The 15479-nt window shown below is 44.2% G+C and overlaps 1 protein-coding gene across 1 annotated transcript in view; it reads left to right on the top strand.

The window, feature by feature from the left end:
• The window catches only part of PRKAA2 (protein kinase AMP-activated catalytic subunit alpha 2), a 47913-nt gene that overhangs the window by 30737 nt on the left and 1697 nt on the right, over positions 1-15479 (top strand). Inside the window, exons 2-9 of the mRNA XM_035891757.1 lie at positions 2629-2770; positions 5124-5217; positions 6629-6773; positions 7657-7744; positions 11133-11357; positions 12683-13187; positions 15013-15139; positions 15378-15464. Coding sequence (XP_035747650.1) covers positions 2629-2770; positions 5124-5217; positions 6629-6773; positions 7657-7744; positions 11133-11357; positions 12683-13187; positions 15013-15139; positions 15378-15464 — 1413 coding nt within the window. The remainder of the gene's footprint in view (positions 1-2628; positions 2771-5123; positions 5218-6628; positions 6774-7656; positions 7745-11132; positions 11358-12682; positions 13188-15012; positions 15140-15377; positions 15465-15479) is intronic.

The raw sequence follows: 15479 nt of genomic DNA, 5'->3' as shown, positions 1-15479 counted from the left end.
AGGCTTCCTTACCACCACCCGAGACCACCATCGCCCATCCTTGGGGCGAGGAGGGGACAAACACACTAGAGATGAGCAGCACGAGCATCCCCTTCCATGCCTGTGGGAGGCACAGGACCAGCCACTGCTCCTCATCCTGGGGCTGGATCATCCCACCAACGTGCTCCAGCACATGGGGTCGGAGACAGCAGCTCCGTGAGCAGAAGGTTGTCCTTATGGCCCCACATCAAAATTCCTGCATCTCCTGACTGCAGCCGGAGGGACCTTCAGGCTTAAAAGGCTCCTACCACATAGCAAATTATATTCTCTCTTTGTCTCTATCTCTCAAGGCGTTCGAGTAGGCTTAACAAGCCACTGGGGACTGAAACAATAATATCTCTGTATCTAATGCTTACTGTAAGCAAAACATGGATTACAAAATAGACTGTTTATTTTTAATTATTAATGTGTTTGAGCTAGCAAACCTTCGCAGAGTTACACATTGTTTGTCATGGATGGAAAGGAGATGAACTATTCAGCAATGGTATTAAAAACAATAATTATTCATTCCAGGCATGCCTTTTTTTTTTTTTTCCCAAATGTATAATAAAAATTTTTCAAAGCATATACTACGGCAAGGCCACTAAAGGGTTTGTCTTGAAACAAAGGATGGCAGAAAACAGGGTTTTCTTCCTAGTTCAGTGATAAACCACTTTGCTTTCTGTTCCTCAGTTGCCCACCTGTGTGCATTACAATTCTTTGTGGAGCTGAATGAATCGAGGGCAGCTTTCAAAGTACAGCTTCTCATGCTCCCAGGAAAGAGAGAGCAGAGGTATTGCAGTGTTATAGTTGTCCAAATCAACTGCTGGTGGCAACGGACTTGGTCTCAAAGATGTCTGCTAAAGTTGTCTTACACCCCTCTGTCACTCCTTCCTCGGCCTCCTGGGTGTGACATATGCCACGCGTATACCACGACAACCTTGGCAAGAGATCAGTGCCCTTTATAAGACTACTGTTGGCACAACTTGGGGGTAATTTCTTGCAGTGACCGAAGAGGCTGTACCCCGGCCCCCTCACAAGCCCCAGTAAAGCTTGACCATGCTTTTGCACCCCTTGCACATGCACTGCTTTGCAGAGCGTTGCTCCAGTAAAGCCTCCCCAGTGTGGGGCAGGCCCAGCGCTGCCCTGCTCTCCTCTCCCCAGGGATGCACCGAGGAAAATGCCTCCTCAGACTATTTACAGCACTCTCCTTGCACCGCGCAAGAAGAATTATCTCCCTCCTCCAGCCCTCAGCTAATCCCTAAATACACTGCAAAGCTTAGTGTATTTTCATTTCATCTAGTACTTTTAAGTATTGCGAGGAATAAAATGGACATGCAAAGTGGTGCTTTAATTTTCAAGGGCAGTAAAGTGTTTTATTTTTAGGATGCTCTTATTGAGGAAAGAATCTCTGGCAGGTCTTATCTGGTGGCTAATAATAGTGACCTCGCGTGCCCCGCGCAGTGCTGGCGCTGCCGCCCTGCCCTTCTCATGCCGTCTGCTTACGCCGTTTGCTTCTGATCAGCTCATTAAAGCCTCCAAAATTACAGAGTCTAATAATGTAATAACAAGGTTTGCTCACAATTATTAACTCCTTGTGCTCTCTGTTATTACTGGAAGGGTAACGTTCATAATTAGAGTGCACAAATATTTACTGTAAGCAGGTTTTCTGTGCAGTCTTCAGAAAACCATCCGTATGTCACCATTTTTAATATCACATTAGAAAATGCTGAGAAGGGGTAGCTCATGGCCAGAGAACCCTTTTAGATATAAACATCCAACTGACAGTTTTCAAGCAGTTTCTGCTGTGAACTTCGACGAAAATCTTGCTTTCAAGGAGCTTTTTTTTTCTCTATATTCTGTTTATAGGTAACAAATAGATCAGATGCTGAATCCTTTCACATCATTGTTATGTTAGTGCAATTCCCCCAGTGTCAGTGGTGCTACTCCCAGTCTGTGGTTGCTGTTTGTCCCTGTACACAGGAGGTAAGCATCAGCATCTCAATGCACCAAGTGCATATTATAAAACCCCATACTGAAGTTTGTATCTTTTGTAAAACCAGAATTTGCTCTTGCAGTACAGCAGCTTGTCGTCAAACCAAGAAGCACGCTTGAGAAAGTATAAATAGAAATTCATTTTAGTAATGCAAATTCTGCAGTCCTATTTTGGGCAGGGAAAATCCCTATGTCATTTTTTTAAAAGAAGTGTGATGGTCTAGTTTTAAGACTAGGTTTATTAGGGATTTACTCAACCAGTGTGTTACAGTGGAGATTCTCCTCTACTATTTAAATATAGCTGTTTCTGATGGAGCTAGTTTTTACATGCTGTAAAGCCTTGCAAATTAGCTTTGGGTATGACCTCCTCCAGTAACTCACTGTTTTATTTACTTGAGTGTTTTTTGCAGATAGGTCCCCTCTCTTCTGTCTTCCATGACTGTTCTGGGAAAACAATAAAGTGAAGAGACAAAACCCAACTTTAAAATATTCCGCCCCTCTTTTCCTTTGTTCTCTTCAAGACTTGCTTTTTGCTTATAAACCACAGTGTCCTAAATTGCTTCTACAAATGTTGCTCCTCTGTTTCGTGACTTTGCAATGCTCTCTTTCTCACAGTTGGCGAACACCAGCTGACAGGGCACAAAGTAGCAGTAAAAATACTCAACAGACAGAAAATACGCAGCCTGGATGTGGTTGGGAAGATCAAACGAGAAATTCAAAACCTTAAACTCTTCCGGCACCCTCATATTATCAAACTGTAAGTACCCTTTCTGCCACGTGTTCAGCTTACTCCTCTGTCTCCAAAGACTTCACATACACAGCTTTCAAGGGTTTCAGGAGATGGCCTGGAGTAGTAGAAAATGTTAGGTGCGTGGTCAAGTTTTTCCATGTTAGAGCCAAATGCTGCTTCTTGAGAGTCTTCCACTAATTTACAGGGGGGACAGCTGACGCTTTGCAAAATTTCCATTTCGGTGGAGCTGATTTTTTTTTTTTTATTTTCCTTATGGCCTCAAGATGTGCCAGGGCAGGTTTAGGTTGGACATTAGGAAAAATTTTTTCACAGAAGGGGTTGTTAAGCATTGGAACGGGCTGTCCAGGGAAGTGGTTGAGTCTCCATCCCTGGAGGTATTTAAAAGACAGGTAGATGAGGTGCTCAGGGACAGGGTTTAGTGGTGGGACGGCAGGGTTAGGTTAATGGTTGGACTTGATGATCTTAAAGGTCTTTTCCAACCTAAAAGATTCTATGATTCCATGATTCTATGGTAGATGTTTCTTCCATTGGGAGTCTGGGTTATTGTAACAGCCAACACTGATGTCCCTGCATCAAGTTTTCCTCAGCTAAACCTATCCAAGCTGTCCTCTCTTCCATGCAGAGGCCATTATAGAGGCGTGTAGAGAGGGTCTGGGCTTTCCTGCGTTGGGGTGCTGTTAGGAGTTTTTGTGATGACCCTTTTTTGGCTTGATATCTCTGGACTTGAAGCTGCTGAGAATTGTGCCTGAGGAATTGCAGCATGGTCAGGCTCACAGAGTGAAGCCTTGGCCTGAAGTCAATAGGATTTACGTTTTAATGGCCTGATTATGCAGAGCTTAAAAGAACATTTTTTAAAAAAATTTATCATTCAGACATAAGTTTTCAAAGTTGCCACTCTGATGAACCTGAATTTAAGTTGTAAATCAGCACCTGCACTCCAGCCTCTGGGATTCCTTCTCAATCCCCAGTTTGTGCAGCCAGTCCACATTAATGAGGCACTCGATAATATCTTTGGCATTTCTATAAAAGAAAACTGTTGAATGGTAACTGCAAGGATAAGTTGACGTTTAGGTCAGCCTTAAAACTGGCATGAGATATAGCAAATACCTGGGACTTAGAGGCAAGGGAAAACAAATTCTCTCTACAGTTAAATAACTAACCATGCAGCAACTGTTGACTTTAGAGTAACTTCACAGTTCCATGGATTTATTGGAGAACAGATTGGTATTATTTCATGAAAAAGCCAGCAAGAGTCCTCAGTTGTGCATCCAGCATCCTGCAAGTTAAGTCCTGTTCACACATTTGTCAAACTATTAGAGCCTAAAAATTAAATCCAGTTTAACAGTATCAGTGTTCTATGGTACATGCTGCAATCATGACCTACAATGATGAAGAAAAGAGGTGAGGAGGACACCACGGTACATAAACCTCCTCTTTCAATAGGTTTTTACATACATATAAAAGAAATAGTGGGGCAATTAACAATAACTTAGATGTCCAGGTTCAAAGCACAGAAAAAATTAAGTTGATCCTGCTGATTTTTGTGGAACTATCACCCGTTCACTTGCTGATCTCTGAAAATTGTTTGAAATGTGTTTGTTTCAAACTACAACCCACTGAAATTCAGCTGTAAAAAAAAAAAAAAAAAAGCAAACAACGTGCCTGAAATAAAACGGGGGGCGTCTCCACTGGTGCTGCTGTGAATTCCTGTAGCTGCATTGACCTCAGCTGATCACTGGCAGTTTGTATCAGCACTGAAATGCCTTTGCAATGCTCAGCAATCATTTCAAATAAAAATGGAGAAGAAATGTACAAGTCAAGGGTGATGCTCTTTCCCCTCCCCCCCCCCCCATTCTAGAAGATAGAGGGATTTAATATTTGAAAAATAGCTGAGATATTTTGGGGTGCTTATCTTAGTTTCTATACCTTTCCAAAAGAAGCTCCCTCTAGTATCTGGAGTTCTTCTTTATTTCCTTTATCCTTCATATGAGGAAAGCCAAATGTGCCCCCTCCCTGCCCCCAGCTAACAAAGACTTCATTTCTAAAACTGTTGTTGCAGATCTTAGCCAAAATGGAAAATTTGAGAGTCAGGACAGTCCTAAATGTGATGGGATTGTCTGGCAGAGATTTCAGAGGATTATTGAAGAAAAACTGTAGGTCTGTAAAAGAGATCCTTTCATAGACAAGTGAAAGATTATATTTGAAATAAGAGATGGCTTTTGAGAAGCGGAAGGCAATCATAAATGCAAGATCCAAACAAATGCTTATTTTAAGGGTTGACTTAAAGCTAATAATCTGTTTAAAAGCCTTTCCCTCTTCTTAATTAATTTTTTTTCTAAATCTGCTTGTGTTTTTGAAGCTACCAAGTCATCAGCACACCAACAGACTTCTTCATGGTCATGGAATACGTATCTGGCGGTGAACTGTTTGATTACATCTGTAAGCATGGACGTGTAAGTGCCAGTACCGTGTCAGCTTGTGTGGGATGAGGATGGTGTTTAGAAGCAAAATGACTGCTAAAGGGAACGTGCTTAAGGTTAAGGCCCAAAATAGAAGTTGCTTCACAGCAATCCCATCTGGAGTGTCTTGTACCCGGCTCACACAAAAGTTGCGTGTGATTTTTTGCAACATTCTCTGATGTATTTTGATATGCAAACCAAAATATACAAGGTAATGTGTTGCTTAGTGCAAATGTTTGGAAAACTAGCATATTTTTATAATTTTTAGCTATGGGTTGCCTGTCAAAACCTCCACAGTTCAGCAGCAGATTTACATGTATGCAGGGCACTGGAGGCGAAGAGCACTCGGTGTGGTCTCCGTCCTGGTCATTTGCCTCCCCCCTTGGCTCCACATAAGGCTTTTTGAAGACTTTTTAAGGATACGGCTTATCTGAACCACATTTTCAAATGCCAGTAATCCTGCTGGGTATAAATCACCTGAGGTGTAGGTTGAGCCTGTGAAATATGCTATTATGGTTACGGAGAAAATCACTAGTGTCTGCCCTGTGGACATCCTTGTAGGCAGGGAGCAATTGCAGGGTAAAATGAAAAAAACAGCCAGAAGTGGACATCCAGAATAGGGCTGAAGTGGACGTCCAGAGTAGGGTTTGGGGTGAAGGATCAGCCCATCATAAGTTTCCTCTCTGTGCTACAGAAATCAATACTTTACAATACATTGGATTAGATTACTGTGCTGGCCTATGGAGCTTACTCAATTTACTTTTCTATGTACAGTTCTGATTTCCAGCATGTTTTACCCATCTGGATCTTTCCAGAGACTAATTTGGATCCTTTCTGAACTTTTACATTCAGAAACAAAATTTTTCATGAAGAGAGTCTTTAGGAAGTCATCAGAAAGATAATCAGGCTCCTCATCATTTTAAATATAATTTCTCTAATATAGCTCATACAACTTCATAGCTAATATGGCTATATAGCTAATCAAAAATCATCACTGTATTCTACCTGTAGCTTTTTTTTTTCCAATGCTATCTGTCCATGAGGAATTGCTCCCTGCAGCATCCTCTGCAGTGTTTTGTCCAGCCTCGATCTGCAAGTGCTGTATAGCAGAACTTGTCCTGTTGGGACAGCGGGCCATTGCCTCATAGGTGCCACCAATAAGTTCTTGATAGCTCAGCTAAATTTAGGTTTCTAATTTAATCTCTGGGCTATATCATTTGCTAACACTAGCACATTATAAAATGCAAGGGGGGAAATCTGCTTTATTTGCGGCTTCTGGTCACAAGCACACTGTGATTTTTCTCTCTGCACCCTGGAACATTTTGGCTCCTTGCTAAGCCAAACCTTCCCTTGCCAGCTCCGCACACAGACCAACCTTCAGGACTATTTTCCCTTGCGTCCGTAGGTTGAAGAGGCAGAAGCTCGACGCCTTTTCCAGCAGATTCTCTCTGCGGTGGATTACTGCCACAGACACATGGTTGTCCACCGAGACCTGAAACCAGAGAACGTGCTGCTGGATGCACACATGAATGCAAAGATAGCTGATTTTGGTATGTGACCCCAGCAGCATTCCAGAAATGCAGCCAGCTCCGAGGCGCTTGCTGGAGCGTGTCCGTGGAGCATGCCTTACAAAACCCAGAGCCTGTTTTCCTAACCACTAGCAGTTGCTTTACCTGAAAAGCCCACAGTTATAAACACCGGCTTTTTTTCAAAAGCAGGGATTACTTATTGTAGGCTGCTTCTGTACTAGCATTAAGGATGAAGCAAAAAAGTAGTTTGCAAATCTTCGCTGTGTTTTAGTATAATCACCTAATACAAAGATTTAGCTAATTTATGTTCAAGACAGACTCAGTGCAGCTAATTCCAGGGTGAGCTGGCTGTGTGTGTTTATTTTCATGTGTGTTCTCCATACGTTTGGCCATGTGCTTTTGGCCTCACTTAATTTTACAAATGAGCAGTAACAGGAGTCTTTTAAGTGGTGTTACCGATTGAAGTCCATTGAAATAGCTGGGCTACCAGCTCAGCCCTGGTGAGTCCTTTCTAGCAGTGATAAATCCTTTTGAAGATTTACAAATTTCACAATCCCCCACAATTTCCATATAAAGTGTGTGCTCGGTGATGAATTATGTCTCTTTTCCTCTGTGCTAAAGAAAGAAAACTCTGTGATTTGCAGCTTAGAGAAGCAAAATTACCCTGGAGTGAATATTCCTTGGTTCAATGTGATGATGATGATGATGAAAATAATAAAAATATTAATAATAATAATATTAATTTGTAAATCAGCTCAAAGGAGACTATCTGAATTATGCCAACAGTTCCCCTCCAAATTTCCCCCTCCACTTGCTATACCTATCCTCCTTTGTGCAACATGGACTCCTCTGTGGCTGGACCTTCACATCAAACATCAATATGTAGTAAACATCTTGTTTTTAGGCTTGTCCAACATGATGTCAGATGGCGAATTTCTACGCACCAGCTGTGGCTCCCCAAATTATGCAGCCCCTGAAGTCATCTCTGGAAGGTAGGACGTTCCATTTCTAAGCAGAGCCTGTGTGAGCACATGGTCTTTAAATTTGTTCTTGGGATCGGAAAAAGCTTTGCACATGTAGTAAAAGCAACTGAATCCTTCCAGCCTGTATTTTCTGTTTGGGTGAATCTACTGGCAAAAATCTGAACATTTTCTTGGTTATTGCATTTCTCAATAGCTGTAATAGCAAACCATGTTCTGCTAAAGATGTTTACTTTGGAGGAATTATTAATAGCAGATGTTGACTGTTTATATTGCTAGAGGGTGAAAATTACTCTTTGGATGCAAATACTGAGGTTTCAGATGGAAAGGTTTTTCCAGGCCACCCCCTTCTCTCCTGCCCACCTATAATATAACACAGTGTTAATAAGAAAAACCATTCAGGAAGAGTCAGGAAGATCTTAATCACTTGCTTACCTACATGTTGAACTCTTCTGTTGAAAATACTTGTCTTCTGGTTCCTTAAGGTAGGGTTTTTTTTTATGACAGTAGGTTCAACCATCCTAACTTTGTTTTGAATCGATGAATTGAATTGACAGACCTCCAGTTTGGTTGCATCTCTCAGTATGCAACATCTGTACAGCGCATGGCATGTTTTACAAGGGCACGTAGTGGTAGGACAAGGGGTAATGGCTTTAAATTGAAGGAGGGTAGATTTAGACTAGATAGAAGGAAGAAATTTTTCACTATGAGGGTGGTGAGGCGCTGGAGCAGGTTGCACAGAGAAGTTGTGGATGCCCCATCCCTGGAAATGTTCAAGGCCAAGTTGGATGGGGTTTTCAGGAAACTGGTCTGGTGGAAGGTGTCCCTGCCCATGGCAGGGGGGTTGGAAGCAGGTGATCTTTAAGGTCCCTTCCGACCCAAACCATTCTATGATTCTGTGTTGAATGCACTCTGCAAGGTTGAATTGGGCTTTACCATGTTGATACAGAAATGTTACCTCCTATATTTTACTGTCAAGAACTTAAGTTACCTAGAATGTACTTATTTCCCTAATGCTCTCTATAATAGCCTAACAAGGATTGCAAATACCGTTTTTTCAAATTTTCAGTCCTCTGTATGGTCCTTCAAACTGCCCTTCTCCACATTATCTGCCCCATATTTTTGAACCACCCTTTGCATGAGCATTAGTTTTCCTAATCCAGCATATTTTTCCCTATAACTGTACTTTTAAATACCATACTTTGTTCAAAGTGTCTTAGCTGTGATTATGATTATTTTATCCCTGTTTACACCAGTGCAAGTGTTGGCAGAGTATCCTAGGAATTAGACCAGCGTCCAAAAACCCTATTGTGACTACAGCTCTACGTGTGAAAGCAAGTAAATCCTCATTGTCAAGAGGGGGACAAAGCCAGAAACTCTACTGTGATTCCAAAAAAAATACTAATATTATTTACATGGCCTTTTCAGTAAAGGCCAGAAGTACATTTTTTTTCAGTTCGTATAGGAGACAAGGCCCATGGCAGATTAACAAGTCCCTGCAATCCCACTATGCAGAGCCTGATTGTTCGAAGGATACAAGCAATACAGCTTATTAACAAGAAAAGTAAGAAAAGAAAGCCAAAACCAAACCTACACGTTGCACTTTCTTGCCAGCTACTGCTGTGGCTCTCCCACATCAGTACCACTTAGAGTATCCATAATCCTTGAGTTTTATACTCCTGAATTACATGTCAAGCTGCCCTCTTCTCAAAGCTATAGCAGTGTCCGAGAGCTGCATTTTTGGGTGAGGCACGGTCTGCTGGCCCTGCAGCGGGATGAAGGCCTTGCTGGTGGGTGTGCGGGGCAGGGGTGAGCTGGTTCCCGGCTCCTGCTGCCTTTGCTGGGTAGAGCACAAAAGCAGTAGAGTGTGGCAGCTTCAGAGTCGTAACACTGCATCTCATTTGGGCTTAAAAATCCAATCAACTGGTCAGGCAATGTGGTTACCATAAGAAAACCCAGGCTTCCTATCTGTTGGAATCGGGCACAGAGGCAGGACGGGGGGCACATCTAGCTAATTGTCCCCATTTCCCAAATGACTTTGCATTTCCCTGGCTGCAGGAGGGAAAGTCTCACCATCCCACTATGCAGAGCCTGATTGTTCGAAGGATACAAGCAATACAGCTTATTAACAAGAAAAGTAAGAAAAGAAAGCCAAAACCAAACCTACACGTTGCACTTTCTTGCCAGCTACTGCTGTGGCTCTCCCACATCAGTACCACTTAGAGTATCCATAATCCTTGAGTTTTATACTCCTGAATTACATGTCAAGCTGCCCTCTTCTCAAAGCTATAGCAGTGTCCGAGAGCTGCATTTTTGGGTGAGGCACGGTCTGCTGGCCCTGCAGCGGGATGAAGGCCTTGCTGGTGGGTGTGCGGGGCAGGGGTGAGCTGGTTCCCGGCTCCTGCTGCCTTTGCTGGGTAGAGCACAAAAGCAGTAGAGTGTGGCAGCTTCAGAGTCGTAACACTGCATCTCATTTGGGCTTAAAAATCCAATCAACTGGTCAGGCAATGTGGTTACCATAAGAAAACCCAGGCTTCCTATCTGTTGGAATCGGGCACAGAGGCAGGACGGGGGGCACATCTAGCTAATTGTCCCCATTTCCCAAATGACTTTGCATTTCCCTGGCTGCAGGAGGGAAAGTCTCACCCTTGGACAAGCAGAGCCAGTGTTTGGGTGGTGTTCAGAGAATGACCGCATGCATGACCAGTGCTTTTTGTACACCAGAGTGTCTGCAGTGCTGCTTTTCGTGAGGAGCAACTGCAGGATGATGAGCTTGCATGCAGAGGCTTCTATATTTCCATTTCAACCTCTGTAATTTGGTAGGATTTTACAGCCCGAGGGTAAGCATTGCCTCCCAAAATCTCTGAGAAAGCATCACTTGTAGCAAAAAGAGATAAACAAATCGAGCAAACAAGCAGCAGGAAACCCCATATATTTGGGGTGTCCAGACTTGGTGATGCCAGGGAGCACATTAGCAGCTTGTCGGAAGCAGGAGTGCTTGCATACCGGCACACAAACTTCAACTGAAAATAAACACTCAGAGGTACAGTGTCTGCTGCTGGTTAATCTGCCTCACTCAAGGAAGCTGGCTGAGCCCTTGGGGCAAAGGAGCAAACAGCCTGGCAGAGCTCTTGGAAATGTGGGGTTCGGCTTTTTGGAGGGTCTAGCAAAGGCAGGGATGTACATGGCCATCTAGAGGAGCGCAGGCAACTAGGGCCAGCTCTGCCATGTCATGTCCTCTCACCCCTGAGTGATTTTGGCTTAGGCAGGTTTGGTTGGGGGCCATCCTGGGGTGGGCTGCAGCTCTGGCCCCGGTGGAGCTGGCAGCAGGTCCCCAGCTCGCCCAGTGGGATGGGGGGTGTGTTTGTGACACCTTTCTCCCGCCCTTGCCTTTGTGCAGGCTGTATGCTGGCCCAGAGGTGGACATCTGGAGCTGCGGTGTTATCCTCTACGCCCTTCTCTGCGGCACGCTGCCTTTCGACGATGAGCACGTCCCCACCCTCTTCAAGAAGATCCGGGGAGGTGTGTTTTACATCCCTGAATACCTCAACCGCTCCGTTGCCACTCTTCTTATGCACATGCTGCAGGTTGACCCCCTCAAGCGAGCCACCATCAAGGACATCAGGTCAGCCCAGGTGGGATGAGGGTGGGCTGGCTGTGTTTGGGGGGCTCTGGTGTAGCAGTGGCAGAGGATGGTGGCTGTCCTGGGGGTCACCTGCTGGCAGGTCAGCAGGGTGATTTACAGGAGTAGTCAGTTAATGCAGCTGGTCTTTGTCCCAAGTGATTCAAGGAGCACTCCTGCACCCTCTGCTGATGGAGAGGTGGGTGCTGCCAGCTGGCAGTGGGTGATGATGAACAGGGGGATGATTTTGTATACATTATGTATATATTTAAAATGCTATTTTACTACATTATAAAATAGCTCAGAAATCTCTTAATAGTGCTTAGCAAAATCAGCTATATTATGCAATAATCCTAAGAACTTAATATCTACCAGCCAGTTTTCATTACTTTATTTCAAGACCACCTCCCTCTGCATACCAGTTCAGAATAAGAGGGTAGAATAAGACTTAGTGTCTATTCAATAAAAAAGGAGCAGAAACTCAAGAATTACTAACTTAATCCATAAATATCAGAGGTGTTTTAAGATGTGAGCGAATGGTTCATCTTTAAATGCAGCATAGTTTTCTTGTCTAGTCAATGAGCGCGGTGCCCATGAACCTTTTATCTGCATGCATCACTGTGAAAATCCAAGGTGAAGAGAACAACTGGGCTCTTAAGCAGATATTTGTGCCTGCAGAGATCATTAAAAGTTCATGGCTGGTAGTAGGACTTCAAAATTGTCACAATCTGAGCCATTTTAGAAACATTCCGTAAAACTGGAGCCTGATACACATTTTATGAAATTTATGGTAGTCATTACATCTAGTTGATGTGCTAAGCATATATGTAAATAAATGTTACCAGGACTTTCAGGAGTTTTTAGGTTTTTAATGCATTTGCAATGGATGGTCTTAATTTTACCCTTCAAGTAAAATCAAGTAAAATGCCTTTTTTATTTCTTAAGCTCTTAATACAGCTGATATCCTATAGACAAGCCCCTCTATGGCATTTAGCCACTTAATTACCACTGACTTCATTGTAAATCAGTGGGATTCAGGTACCTGGATAGCTTTGATGCTCTGTATCTCTGTCAGACCCCTAGTAATCAAAAAGCACGAGCATCTCATAAGTGCTGAGGTCTTACTTCAAAGCCAAGTGAGCAAGCAGCCATGATTGCAAGGTGTCATCACTGTTGCAATATTGGGGGGACCGTGCAGGGCTGGATTTTGCTCCCCAGTCTGCAGCTGAGGATTAGTCTTAGCTAGACCAAGTGAGGGACTGGTGGCAGTGGTTGCCCCAGTTTGCCTCTCACAGAGCTAACAGCAGCTCCTCTCTGCCTTTCCCCAGGGAACATGAGTGGTTTAAGGAGGAGCTGCCCAGTTACCTGTTCCCAGAGGACCCTTCTTATGATGCCACTGTCATTGACGATGATGCAGTTCGGGAAGTTTGTGAAAAGTTTGAATGCACGGAGTCGGAGGTGATGAACAGCCTGTACAGCGGTGACCCTCAGGACCAGCTGGCGGTGGCTTACCACCTCATCATCGACAACCGGAGGATCATGAACCAAGCCAGCGAGTTCTACCTTGCCTCCAGTCCCCCCACTGGCTCCTTCATGGATGACAGCACCATGCACATCCCTCCTGGGGCGAAGCCACACCCCGAGCGGATGCCGCCATTGATAGCAGACAGCCCCAAAGCACGATGTCCCTTGGATGCCCTCAACACCACGAAGCCAAAACCCCTGACTGTCAAAAAGGCCAAGTGGCACCTGGGAATCCGCAGCCAGAGCAAACCCTATGATATTATGGCCGAGGTATACCGTGCCATGAAACAGCTGGACTTCGAGTGGAAGGTAGGGAGTGCTGGTGCTTCATGGTGGTTTTCAAGGGTCTTTTTCTCATGAGTTGAATTGCTTAGGGAGGTTAATAAGTATGGTTAGAGCCTCACCTTTTTCCGAATAAATGCCCACACCTTGCGATCATCCCTGTTATTTCTCATTAATACAAACACTCTGAATTAAGATGCTCACTGCATTTCAATATCTGGGATGTTTATTTATGGCCTGAAATAAGAGTTTTCTTTCTGAATGCTCTAAGCCTCTGACTGGAAAGATGATTCTGCCTCCTTTAGCTGTGGGGATAAGAGGAGCCGGTCACATTGCTAATTTTAGTGGCTAATTCCTTGCGAGGTCAACTCGAGCGCTCCTGAGCAAAGTAACTCGTTATTTCTGCTTGGCTCCTAGCAGTCCTGTGCGCTGAAATGGCACGATATGCATCTTCCTAAAAGATGCACAGGTGAGGGGCAGGGGGGTGTTGGGGGCAGGAGTTTGTACCCTTGATGTGGTGGCATTTTCCTCAGTGGAGATGAAGCGGTGCTCGCGGACCAGATGTGCTTTCACCCACTTACTGCTTCCCCAGTTTAGGGCTCAGCTTCTTGAAGCTTGATTTAAACCCAGAGGACATTTTAGTTGGCAGTATTCACTTCAGATATTTCTTCAGGCATTTAGTCACAATCTTTTTCAAAGTCCAATTAAAAATCCCTAAGTTAGCCCTTAATACTTTCTGCTGAGCCTGATTCCCTAAATCTTGGTGCAGTCGCTGACGTGAGCTCTCCTGACTCATGGCCTTTTGCAGCAACCTTGTGCGAGCATTGGGAGCAAGGTAAGGAGAATTTCAGCCCAGATCTTCATCACTAGAGGAGATACCCTCCTCACTCCAGGTCCCAAGGGTTGTACAGTGTGAACATCACTGTGTCGCTTCTTCAAAGCCTCCTATCTTCATCACTAGAGGAGATACCCTCCTCACTCCAAGGGTTGTACAGTGTGAACATCACTGTATCGCTTCTTCAAAGCCTCCTATCTCCTCCTTATTTTTGATAATAGTACGTATTTAAAGCCAAGTAGCACCCAGAAACCTGGCTTCACTGCACCAGCCAGGAGATGGACTGTCTCCAGATGCACATGCCTACACCAGCCAGACATCTGTTAGCTGCATGGTTTTACAGAGAGCGAACAAACCTGATGTATTTCTGGTACAGCTTCACAAACCAAGTCAGCCCAATGTCTTCACGTAGGCAGTGGAGCTTATTTTGTACGAGGAGGTTTCACAATAGTCTTTCCCACCCTAAGAATAACTTCAGATGTGCCCCTTCATCAAAATAGCTTTCACATCCATGCAATTGCTTCGTAAATATAGCACCGAGAAAAGATCTCGTTGCAAATGAGATGCAGCAGATTGTGGGGTGGGAAGTGGCAAGAGAAAATACACAGCTCAAGGCTGATTCACGAACACTGGATTTAGCTGCGCCAATGGGAGAGGTTACTCTCCCCAGCTGCCCAGCCTGCCCTGGTTTCATGGGCACAGTCCTCATATGCAGGTCCACAAGTGGACTTCTTGTGGCCATTGCTGCTGGTGAAGGAGGAGCAAACATCAGTTTGGTGCCTGGCAGACAGGTCACGGCAGCTTTGTCTGCCAGCAGCTGGTGAATCAGAGCCCTAAGAAGCATTTTTAAAGATAGGAGGAAATAGGATATGAAGCTGATTGCTTAATTTCCTAGGCATTGCTCTTTCTAGAAATGGTGTTTTTCTCAGAAGATGTCTTGCTGGTATTTAGGAAAAAATAGAAATGTTCTTCTTGCTACCTTGAATCTTACTCCTGAAAGCAAGTTTCCTGTTGCAGGTGGTGAACTCCTACCACCTCAGAGTGCGCCGCAAGAACCCGGTGACGGGCAATTACGTGAAGATGAGCCTGCAGCTCTACCAGGTTGACAACCGCAGCTATCTCTTGGACTTCAAAAGCATCGATGGTAAGCAGGAAATGAGGCAATACAAGATGTAAAATACACAAAATGGCAAGTTTGGAAGTTTAAATTTTTTTTTAAATCATTCTTTGCATTTTGAAATGCTTATGCAGATGTTTCCAGTCAGCAAAAGCCCTTTTGATCCATTTGTCTCCGCTACTGTTACTAGTTCCTTACCAAACATGCATCGCAGATGCCAAACTAATGCCACTTTTTATTTTTCTTTTTTTTTTTCATGTTCAAGACGACGTGATGGAGCAGAGGTCTGGCTCATCCACGCCACAGCGCTCCTGCTCTGCTGCTGGCTTGCACCGGCCGAGGCTGAGCAACGGTGGCGCCCCGGGCC

The sequence above is a fragment of the Egretta garzetta genome, unplaced genomic scaffold (assembly GCF_000687185.1).
Source record: "Egretta garzetta isolate BGI_Z169 unplaced genomic scaffold, ASM68718v1 scaffold163, whole genome shotgun sequence".
NCBI lineage: Eukaryota > Metazoa > Chordata > Aves > Pelecaniformes > Ardeidae > Egretta > Egretta garzetta.
Note: the sequence above shows the minus strand (reverse complement) of the source record. Positions and strands in the feature narration are given on the sequence as shown.